Consider the following 12,351-nt stretch of genomic DNA (forward strand, 5'->3'; position numbering starts at 1 on the left):
ATAGGAGTGTGCCCTATTTAAAAACACATTGATCAAACTTGTAATTTAAATTTTTGTTTATATGACTTTCTTTTAACATGGTATACCCATTAAACAAAAAAGACCCACATATCAATTGTCAGTTCTAAGAAATGGGAAAACGGATAGGGGTCAATTCTGAAGGCCTTGTTTCAGATTAACCTACAGATTTCCTAGCTGCCTACTTAAGATAGTTATTAGGAATATATACGGCCATTTTGTATTCAACAAGTTATTAAGCATTGGAGAGTATCTTTTTTTTTTTTTTAAGCAAAGATATAGAGGTACTTTGAGCAATAGAGAAAAAGTCCTTAATTTTTCACTAAAAAAAAAAAAACTTTTAAAAGTGGGGGAAATACAAAAATTAGCCAGGTGTGGTGGTGCATGGGTATGATCCCAGCTACTTGGGAGGCAGATGTAGAGGTTGCCCAGGAGGTTGAGGCTGCAGTGACCTATGATTTCATCACCACACTCCAACCTGAAGTTAGACTCTGTCTCCAAAATAATAATAATAAAAAGTAAAAACAAAGAACAAAATTAAGACTTCAATAAAATTAAGAAAACGATAGGAAGAAAACCAAGAACAAAGGTTTTTAATGGAGTTCAAGTTCCATAAAACACATGTTTGTTTTTTCTTGCATACACATAAACTCTAGAAGATACCACTCTCAGTGGTAGCCTGTGCAGGAAGATAGGAAATAGGCAGATGAGAGACAAGTGTAAAACGCAAACTTATTTACCAAGTACCTTTGAATTTTTAACCACTTATATATATTACCTATTTTTAAATTGAATTTAAAAATTTAAATGTTCCGTAAACAATCATTTGTAGCAAACAGCTGAAAAACAAGAAAGCCAAAGAAAGGAAGTATTAGAACGCAGTACCCAGAGACGAAGAAAACATAAAGTAGCACTGAGAAGTCTGAGGCAACTCAAAGAGAGGACGATCCAGATTGCTTGCAGGAAACCGCTGAAAAAGTCAGTGTGAAATCCAACAAAGGACCTCAGAAGCTTAGAATAGCCAAACCAGTATCAGCTGGAATAAGTAACAGTATCGTGAAAATGTGGTGCACAACTTTTAGGGCCCTGTGTCCCCTGGGAGTGGGAAATCTGAGATAAAACCAGAACTTTACTAATAGAAAATGAGTTCTCTCTTACCCACTAGGAGAAAGAGGGAAGGAAATGAGAAACAAGTTTCTGTGAAAGTCACAAGGATAATCAGTTAGAAAGTGAGATCTATGAGGAAAAGATAAAGGATTCCACTAGTATCATCTAGCAAAGAAAAGAGATTCTACTTTGCCAAGAATTATTTAAGGCAGCCCTTGAAAAGCAAATGGAAAGGACTGTCCTCTTAAAGTCATTTCTACCCTTACGACTTTTTGATTTGTGGGCTAACTCCCGGTGTGCTTCCTTGTAGGAGACACCTTGCTAATTGTGTACAAGGCCTAGTTAGCATGAAGTGAAGGGGTTAAGATATGTTATTCTGGCATATTGACTAGGTTAAAGACATTTGTAAAACAGCAGGTGCAAAAAGATCACTGTGACCTTCTTGCTGTTTCTTAAGAGAGGAAGATGAAATTCCTGTGTGGAAGACATTCCCTGAACCCGAAGGAAAGGCAACATCCTTATCTTCAAGGGCAAGAAGGTGAGACCAAGAGAATACTGTACTGACCTTGTTAGAATAAGTCTTATCTTTTAAGCCTCCCCACATAATTTAGTTGCTTCTTCACAATTTACTATTTTTTTTGTCCGATCGGCATATAAATAACTGATTCTAACTGCTTCTTTGGGTCTTCATTTCTTTATGAGGACTCCTGTGCTACATAAAGCACGTATTATGCTTTTCTCCTGTCAATCTGTGTTATGTCAATTTAATTCTCAGGCCCAGCTGGGACCCTAGGAGAATGCAGGTGGAGTTTTTCCACCCCCATAGAAGTATCAGCACTGCTGGTAAAGATTTGCAAGTAAACTTGGGCAAGAATATTATTTTTAATCAAGTAAAATATCCTTCATTTCAAAGTACAATTAACACATCTAAAGTGCTAGCAATGTTCTTTCTTGACACGGTGTTAGTTTGAAATCATTATGCTATGAATCTATATTTTATGAGTTTTTCTGTATGGTGGAATATATATTTTTTAAGATTACCAAGAAAATGCTATTAAAGTTATCCTTTCCAGAAACAATTTGCCCTTGTGGTGAAGCCATAAGGCTGAAGTCAGAGTTTCCACCACGACCAGCCAGTCTCCTAATGGGACACCAATAAGATCAATTTGGCCTATACAATGAATGACACTCATTAGGTCCAGAGACCCACTCTCTTTGATAAGTCCTCACTCTCAAGACAGGCCATGGAAATCTGAGGCACTGGAAATGGAAAGAGACTGTCTACAGGGCAGGAACCAGGGAAAAAAAGTATGCAAAGGAAAATTGGGCTCTAACAGCTAATGGCTTTATATATTTTTTCATATCTCCTGTCAGGTTTAAGAGAATGAGAAATTAGAAATGAGATCATGTTCTTTGCAGGGACATGGATAGAGTTGGAAGCCATTATCCTCAGCAAACTAATACAGGAACAGAAAACCACATGTTCTCACTTACAAGTGGGAGCTGAATCATGAGAATATACATGGATGCATGTGGGGGATCAACACACACTGGGGCCTATCAGAGGCAGGGGATGGGGGAGGGAGAGCATCAGGAAGAATAGTTAATGGATGCTGGGCTTAATAACCAGGTGATGTGATGATCTGTGCAGCAACAAACCTGCACATCCTCCTGCACATGTACCCCTGAACTTAAAATGCAAGTTAAAGGAAAAAAACTACAAAAAACAAAAAGTAAATGAGAAATTAATTTGCATTTGAGTTGGAAAAATAGTTTAGGCCCAGAGAGATGAAGTGTCTTGCTAAAAGTCACAGATTAGTTTTGAGAAGTTTTTTTTCTTCATTTATTCCTCCATAAATTACCTGTGGTAGCTTAGACAATACATTTACTAGAAAATAAAAATGTAAATAATAAGGTCAGGTACAGTGGTTTATGCCTGTAATCCCAGCACTTTGGAAGGCTGAGACGGGTGAATCACTTGAGGTCAGGAGTTTGAGACCAGCCTGGCCAACATGGTAAAATCCCCTCTCTACTAAAATACAAAAATTAGCCGGGTGTGGTGGTACACACGCCTGTAGTCCCTGCTACTCTGGAGGCTGAGGCAGCAGCATCGCTTGAACCTGGGAGGCAGAGTTTGCAGTGAGCTGAGATCACACCACTGCACTCCTATTGGGGTGACAGTGTGAGACTCTGTCTCAAAAAAAAAAAAAAAAAAGGAAATAATAAACATGGTGAATTATGATAGAATTGGGATTTCTTACTTTCAATCTACTGTTCTTTACATCATATCATTTTATTTGTTAAACTTTCTAGATTTCCCAGTGCAAGATATAAACTAATGGTCCTACTTTTTTCTATTATGTAGCTGTTCTGAGCTACACAGAAGCACATGGGTAAAGGACCATTTTGTGTAGAGAATGTCTTAACTGCTTTTGTCACCCTGAACTAAAAATGCCTCTACAACTACAGCTACTCAAGAGATCTACTGTCTTCATCTTACTTCTATTCTATTATCAAGCCAAAGATGCAGAAATTTCGTCCAAAATTTAAAGACTGAAAGGCAATTTAGTTAAGGGCAGTTTTTTGTTGTTGTTTTGTTTTTAACAAAGCCAGTTTAGATAAGCTTTATATCAGTATATATATAACTATACAAAGCCATTTCCCCTTCATCTGGAAAAATCTATCAATCTAATTCTTTAAATATCTGTCAAGATGGACACGGTGGTTCATGCCTGTAATCCCAGCACTTTGGGAGGCTGAGGCGGGCAGATCACCTGAGGTCAGGAGTTCAATTTCAGCCTGGCCAATATGGTGGAACCCTGACTCTACTAAAAATACAAAAATTAGCCGGGCGTGGTGGCAGGTGCCTGTAATCCCAGCTACTTGGGAGGCTGAGGCAGGAGAATTGCTTGAACCCAGGAGGCAGAGGTTGCAGTGAGCTCAGATCGTGATACTGCACTCCAACCTGGGTGACAGAGCAAGATTCTGTCTCAACAAAAAAATCTGTCAAATGAGGGGTCCCCTAAAAGGGTGTCTGATGCCAGCCCTCAAGATTCAATTACTTAGCTGGCTTTGCTTCTCTACTTGTTGCCTTGTTTCAGAAGATAATCACGAGAAAGAAGCTCAAGATTTAGCCAAATGAAGATTGGTAGTTCTTCCCCCTACACTCTCTACTTACAGGAATAACAAAATTGACCCTGCTGCAAGAATCAGTCCAGACAACTGTGTAACAGGGCCAATGACCAGGGTCTGTCCTCATTGGCCCAGTTTGCTTTACTCAGCTCTACTCCTGTCCCCAGCAGCTATGCTCTAGGGTCACAAAGGGGGCTGGACAAGAGGGCAAATATCCCATCTCCACCATACTACTCTACTGATGTCACAACAGTAGCATCACCTTTATATTAAAGATAGAATTTTGAATGTGTGTTTGAGAGAGGGAGGCTGTACTGTTTTTTACTATCCCATCTTTTGAAGACTCTATTAAGTGGTCCCATTTCCTTTATGTCCCCTTTTTCTGATCTGGCCTGAAGCCAAAACCAGAAGTCTTATTAAGAGAGTTGACAAGTACCAAAACCATAAATGACCCTTCATAGCAATTAAAATGAAAAACAATCCCCATAAGCCAGAACTGAAACAAAAGGTTAACTACTTATCCAAACTTCAGCAAAGAGACACAATTTTTCTCCCCCATCTCCCTAAGCCTGTTAGGAAACCGTATCTGCAGCTGCTCCTCCTCCTGCAACTCACTTTCTGCGTCAAATAGTATGGGTCAAAGTCCTCCAGGGGAACTGCAACCAGGCCTTGGGGGATGTCCCCGTAGATGAAAGGCAAACTCTTCCCTGCTTCCAGGTCACTGTTTGGCTTGGGCTTGCTGTCCTCATCGTCCTCCCGATGACTGCCATCGGCCTTTGGTGGTTTCTTGAGCTTGCTCTCGGCAATGCGTCTTTCAATGTTTGCCAGCGACTCAGGGGTGAAAGGCTTGAAACTATCAGGGCCTGGTGGTGCGAGCAGCCGCGCTGCCATCTTCTCATCCTGCAGCAGCTTCGTTAGTTATGCTGCGTCCAGGACAGGTCAGCTCTGGAAAAAACAGCAACACAGACAGCATTAATCAATCACTGCTCTAAAAAGAGGCCAGACTAAACCATCTCACTCTCAACCTTAATTCACAACCTTTGCAAAAAATGCATAGTTTCTTCCATGCCATGGTTATTTTTCTTTTCAGGAAATCTGTGGCATGGACTGATCTGTCATGGGAGATCAAAGATCAGGAGTCTCCTGAATTGCTAGTATTTATTTTATTCACTTAGATGCAACTCACTATTAGGAATGACATACAACAAAAAGGTTATATTCTATTCCCTTAGGGAACTTCTCTTCTGAACAAATAAGGCATATGTAACGTTACCCAGGGGCATATGATAGCTGTGGAGTCCTTATAGTCCAAGTTACCTTCCTTTCCTAAAGTTCCACTCCCCAAAGAAAAACTCTTCCTTTCAAGGGCAATACAAGGATAAAATGTCATTCTCAAATTTCAGTTTCTGAAAACAAAATAAACCCTTCAAACTTTGGAGACACAAAATATAGATAAAATAGCTTCCATCTGCTTTAGTTCTTCCATTCCAAGTTATTTTTCAATCATCAAGTTGTGTAAAATCCATTCAGCACAAAAGTCCAAAAGTATCTTCTTTAACAATCAAGCTCAGAGGGCAGATACTGCTCTAAGTGCCGCCTGCTTACCAACTAGAAAAAGCAAATGGGGGTGGAATCCTAGAGAACTTCCTCTGATGCAACAGCACTGCAGCACTGCAGGCTGAGCAGCAGCAGAAGGGCCTGCGTGCGACTCCTGAGAGGGGCTCAAACCAGGAAGGACAGAGACACATGAACAGAGTCACAAACAAAAATTCCCTTCTAAAAAGAAAACTGAAGTAATGTCTTATAAGAGGCAATGATTTCTAAGCATGGTGTTTGAAAAGCCCATTTCCATTTATGTTTATAAGAGTCCTGGATTATTTAAACACACACAGGAAAATGGAGGAATCAATCCCTGGTTTCAAAAGCAGCAGTATTCAGTTTCAGGCACAAAATGATCTAGGCAGGTAAGTTTACTGTGAAAGGCTTAGGGCTTTGCTGGCAGTTCATTGGTTGCTCATGGTACTGCTTTTTTCTCTTTAGCACCATAAGTACAATCCAGGATTTTTTTTTTTAAGGCTAAAGATTGTTCTTTCCCCTTCTGCTTAGTCCTCAAGGTCCACTTCAAGGCAACTAAACCTTGAGGCTCCTCAAGAGAACAGTAACTCTAAATAATTTAGGAATGAGATACACAAGAGCTCTTTCCACAAATCCACCTGTTTAGATCCCAGACCTCTGGAGCAGTGATGATTGCTAAGTGTTGCAAGACCGTGTGTAGTGTCTATGTGAGGCCTGGTGCACTCATTCACTCATAGCAGGAGGCTAAAGAGGCCAGAACCACAAGTTTGCCCCACACATAACCAGTTGGCTTCACACTGTGCAAAAGACACCACCATCCTACAGACAGTGGGGTCAGAGAAATCATTTCCATGTAGGAATTATGTAAACATTTCAGAGCTGCAAGCGATTTTACAAATCGAATTCATTTCGTTTCAGATAAGGAAAGTTGGGGTCCTAAAAGAACAGACAACTTGCCCTGAGTCACAAAGCCAGTATAAAAACCATGACCAAAAAGCTCTCGTGCCCCATCTCAGAACTTCTTTTATTACAATAATTATCAGTTATCTATCCTCCTTTCCTATCTCCCACTACTCCCCAAAAGGAACAGCTTAATTTAGTCAGTAAATCACATAGAAATGGCTTTACTAATCTAAGAGTTTATTTACAATGCTTTCCCTAACCTAAAATTCCTTTTCCTTCATTCTTCTCCTACCCATCCTTGGATTGCCCCCCAATAAATCCCTACTCCTCCACAGAGTCTTCCCACCAACTCAGCCTTGACTAATTGTTTCCCCTTCTGCACTCCTACAGCACTCCACCATGACCTTAGCTAACATTTATCACACACTATGTTTCAAGCATTATTCCAAGCACCTTGCTTATATTAACTCGTTCAATCTCCAGAGCAGCATATGAGGCAGATACTATTATAACCACTTAACAAATAAAGAAACAGAGTAACAGAAAATTAATGTAGCTTGCCCAAAGTTATACAGCCAGAAAAAGATGCAAAACACTCTAAATAAACTTGTTTTGGCACTTATCATTGCTGAATTGTACCTTTCAGAATAAATTCCCATAAGTCTTAAACTTCTTTTGTATCCCTTTCACAGTGAATAGGACTATGCCTGAAACCCATAAAGAGACCAAATACATGGGACTCCTTGGTCCTACATCCACACTCATTCTCAAGCCTAGGTCACTCTCTGTTCCTACGCAGAGGACAAAGCACACTGCAAGAATAAGTCACTGAAGATGCTGACAAATTCTTGTGATCTAATTGCAGGCACCTGGGTTCTTCGCAGCAGCCCAGGGCAAAGTTCTCTGTCTTTGCTTAGGGATCCTGTTTCTTTCTGTCTTCTCCAAGACTATCCTCTCAATTATCCCTGCTCTTCATTCCCATTTTCAATCATACCTTTTCCTTTATCTTCTCCCTTTACATCTCCACACCCACTCTCTTTGTTCGGCCTAAGTGACACTATGTTATCCTGGTTGAAGTACAGCTGCTGTCTCCTCTTCCTCATCACCTCTTCCTTCTCTAAGGGCTGGCCTTCTGAAATTTCTCTGTTATATTCTTTCTTTTAGGGATCTTATTTACTCAAAATAATTTGTACACTGGTAATTTTCAGATTTCTTTCCCTGGCCCTGATTGTTCTCCTGAGTCCCACAGTTGTCTCAAGGGGCCCTGCTATTACTTCAAAAACAAAGCATTTAAAAACCACTCCTTACTCCAAAACTTATTTCTCTTCCTGACTTTCTTATTTCTGGACCAGACATCCAGCATGGAACCTCAGTCATCTCTGTGCAGTCCTTTTTGCTATCCATACCCAACCAGTCATCAGCCTTTCCAATTGTTCTTCCTTCAGAGCTTCCATATTCAATAGTATTGCCCTCATTCAGGTCCTACTGCAATAGTCTCCTCACTAGTGGACCAGCCCTCAGTCCACCAGGCATATTTCCAAGGATCCATTTTCCTAAAAATCTGCTTTCATTACATCATTTCCCTCCCTCAAACTTACCAGAGTTATGGGACAGAGTCCAAATTTCTGCCATTTCACTGCCACTCAAGGCATTCTACAACCTTATGCATCACAAACATTCTCTTCTACGGCTTCCCTGCAAGAACACCTGCACTGGTAACTGTATTTTGAGTTTTAAATTTTTTGAAGGTATAATACAATAAAGTACACAAACCTTAAGAGCACAGCTTATTTTATACATATGTATATGCCTGTGTAACCACCACCAAAGCAAGATGTAGAAAATTTATTTCCAGCATCCCAGACAGCTCTCATGAGCCATCAATAACCACCTCCAGCAAAAGCTATTCTGACATATATCACCATATATTAGTTTTGCTTCTACTTGAACCTCATATAAGTAGAATATAAACACACTCTTTGGGTTCTCGCTTCTTTCACCCAACACTATTTCTGTGAAATTCATCTTCTTATATGTGTAGCAGTGGTTCATTCTGCATAGTATTCCATGCATGAATGTAGTACAATTTCTCCATTCTACCTTGATGGGCATTTAAGTTGTTTATAGTTTTAAGGTATTATGAATAAAAGCTGCTAAGAGCCTTCTTGTACACATCTTTTGCAGTAGCCATACATTTACTTCTTTTTGGCATACAGCTAGAAGTGAAATGCTGGGTCAGAGAATGGCAGATACTTAGCTTTAGTGATATTCCTACAACGGAAGATTGCAACGTAAAAGGGTTCCAGTTGTTCCAAATCCTCATCAACACTTGGAATGATAGTCTTCTGAATCAGTAGCATCTCATATTTTTTTAAAAATTAATTTATTGGGATGAAATTTACATAACATAAAATTAACCATTCTAACGTGAATAATTCAGTGGCAATTAGTACATTCACACTACCCCTGTTATCCAGTTCAAAAACATACACAGTTTCTCTCCATTCCCAACCTTCAACCCCCACCCTTCACCACCAGCTCCTAGTAACTATCAGTCTGCATTCTGTCTCTGTTGATTTATCTATTCTAGACATTTCATATAAATGGACTCACACAATATGTGAGCTTTTGTGTCTGACTTCTTTCACTTAGCATAATGTTCTGAAGGCTCATCTATAATGTAGCGTGTATCAGTACTTCATTCTTTTCTATGGTATTTCATGCAGGGTACAAAATCAACATACAAAAATCAATAGCATTTCTATGCATCTACAACAAACTAGCAGAAAAAGATCAAGAAAGCAATCCCAATTACAATAGCCACCAAATAAAATAAAATAAGACCTAGGAACAAATTTAACCAGGAAGGTGAGAGATCTCCCCAGGAAAACTATAAAACACTGATGAAAAATCAAAGATGACACCAAAAAATGGAAAGACATCCCACGTTCATGAACTGAAAGAATTAATATTGTGAAAATAACCATACTACCAAAAGCCATCTATAGGTTCAATGCAATCCTTACCGACGTACCAATGAAATTCTTCACAGAAATAGAAAAAACAATCCTAAAATTCATATGGAACCACAAAAGATCTTGAAAAGCCAAAGTAATCCTCAGCAAAAGGAACAAAGCTGGAGTTATCACATTATTGAACTTCAAAATATACTACAAAGATATAGTATCCAAAACAACACGGTATTGGCATAAAAAGACATATAGGCCAATGGAAAAGAATAGAGAATACAGAAGTAAATTCACATAGTAATAGCCAACTGAATTTTGACAAAGGCACCAAGAACATTCACTGGGGAAGGGATAGTTTCTTCAATAAATGGTGCTGGGAAAACTGAATAACCATATGCAGAAGAATGAAACTGGAACCCTATCTCTCACCACAGACAAAAATCAACTCAAAATGAATTAAAGACTTACATGTAAGACCTGAAACTATGAAACTACTAGAAGAAAACACAGGAGAAACACTTCAGACATTGGTCAGGGCAAAGATTTTATGGAGAAGACCTCAAAAACACAGGAAACACAAGTGAAAATAGACAATGGGATTATATCAAACTAAGAAGCTTCTGCACAGCAAAGGAAACAATCAGTAGAGTGAAGAGACAACCAATAGACAACCAGTGAGAAACTATTTACAAAGTATTCCTCCTTCATATATTCTGGATGTTAAATATAGGAACTCTAACAACAGCAAAAGACAAAACATTCAATTAAAACACAGGCAAATGAACTGAATAGGCAACTCTCAAAATAAGACATACAAATGGCCAAAAAATACATGTAAAAATGCTCATCACTTATCATCAGGGAAATGCAAAACAAAACCACAATGAGATATCATCTCATCCCAGTTAAAATGGCTATTATCAAAAACACAAAATATAACAAATGCTGAGAAAGGTGAACAGAGAAAGGGGAACTCTTAGAAACTGTTGCTGGGAAAGTGGATTAGTATAGCCATTATGGAAAGCATTATGGAGGTACCTAAAAAAAAAAATAGAACTACTATATGATCCAACAATCCCATTACTGAGTATATATCCAAAGGAAAGAAAATCAGTATGTTAAAGAGATATCCACACTCCCATGTTTATTGCAGCACTATTCATAATAACTAAGATATGGAATCAATCTAAGTGTCCATCAACAGAGGAATGGATAACAGAAATGTGGTATATATACACAATGGAATACTATTTAGCCATTAAAAATGAACAAAATTCTATCACTCGTGGCATGAATAAGCTTGGAGGACATTACGTTAAATGTAATAAGCCAGGCATGAAAAGAGAAATATAGCATTCTCACTCATATGTGGAAGCACAAAACATTGATCTCATAGAATTAGTTGTTACTATTGTACTAGAGTAATAGTAAAAGTTGTTACTATTATCACTAGAATCAGGGAAGGATAGCAGAGAAGGAGGGATAGCCAAAAGTTGGTTAATAGGTACAAAAGGTATAGCTAGCTAGAAGAAATAAGTTCTAGTGTTCTATAGTACTACAGGGTGACTATAATTAACAACTTATTGTATATTTAAAAATTGCTAGAAAAGTGGATTTTGAATGTTCCCAATACAAAGAAATGATAAACATTTGAGATGGATATGTCAATTGCCCTAATTTGATCATTACACATTGTATACATGTACGAAAATATCACACTGTATCACATATTATATGCCAATTAAAAATAACAAAAAAAGCAAAAAAAAAAAAAACACCCAGAATATACATCCCAAAAATATACATACCACGTGTTTACTCATTCATCTGTTGATGGACACTGAGTTCTTTCTACCTTTCAACTATTATGAACAGTGCACACACATGTACTTGTTTTAGTACCTGCTTTCAATTCTTTTGAGTCTATACCTAGAAGTGGAATTGGTAATTATACATTTAACTTTTTTGAGGAACTGTCAAACTGTTTTCCTGAACCATTCTGCATTTTGTGGTTGAACCATTTTGTACTCCCAACAGCAATATAAAAAGGTTACAATTTCTCCATATCCTTGTCAACACTTGTTATTTTCCCTTTTCTTTTTTAATTGCTGCCACCCTAATGGGTATAAAGTAGTACCTTACTGTGGTTTTGATTTGCACTTCCCTAATGATATTGCTGCATTTTCTCATGTGTGTGTTCACTTACTCATCTAAATTTGCATTTTCTCATTGGCTGATTGGTGATTCAGACATCCTCCTTTGTGAAGTGCTGATTTAAGTCTTTGCCCACTTCTTCCTATTGGGTTAACTGCATTTTTCTAACTAGTTTGTGAGAGTTCTTTGTATAGTCTCCATTCAAGTTATTTGTCAGATATAATATTTCAAATATTCCTTCTGTCTTAATGATGATTAAGACTAAATTTGATAAACTGTAGTTCTTAATTTTATTGAAATCCAATCTATCAGTCTTTTCCTTCATGTTAGTACTTTTTAGTTCTAAGAAATCTGTGCCGTGTAGGTATTCTCCTTTGTTTTAGAATCTTTATTATTTTACCTTTCTCCTTTAGTTTGCAAACCATATGAACTGATTTTTACATATGGTGTGAGGTAGAGGACAGGTTCATTTTTTTTTCCTGTGGTTATACAA

At 38.2% G+C, this 12,351-nt stretch overlaps 1 protein-coding gene across 7 annotated transcripts in view; it reads right to left on the bottom strand.

Annotated features, from left to right (window-relative positions):
- The window catches only part of SCN8A (sodium voltage-gated channel alpha subunit 8), a 200,409-nt gene that overhangs the window by 129,793 nt on the left and 58,265 nt on the right, over positions 1–12,351 (bottom strand). For all 7 annotated transcript variants that reach the window (XM_054238528.2, XM_054238524.2, XM_054238527.2 and 4 more), the window contains one exon: positions 4,873–5,202. In XM_054238528.2, coding sequence (XP_054094503.1) covers positions 4,873–5,148 — 276 coding nt within the window. In that variant the 5' untranslated portion in view covers positions 5,149–5,202. The remainder of the gene's footprint in view (positions 1–4,872; positions 5,203–12,351) is intronic.

This window comes from Callithrix jacchus, chromosome 9 (genome assembly GCF_049354715.1).
Source record: "Callithrix jacchus isolate 240 chromosome 9, calJac240_pri, whole genome shotgun sequence".
In the NCBI taxonomy this organism is placed as follows: domain Eukaryota; kingdom Metazoa; phylum Chordata; class Mammalia; order Primates; family Cebidae; genus Callithrix; species Callithrix jacchus.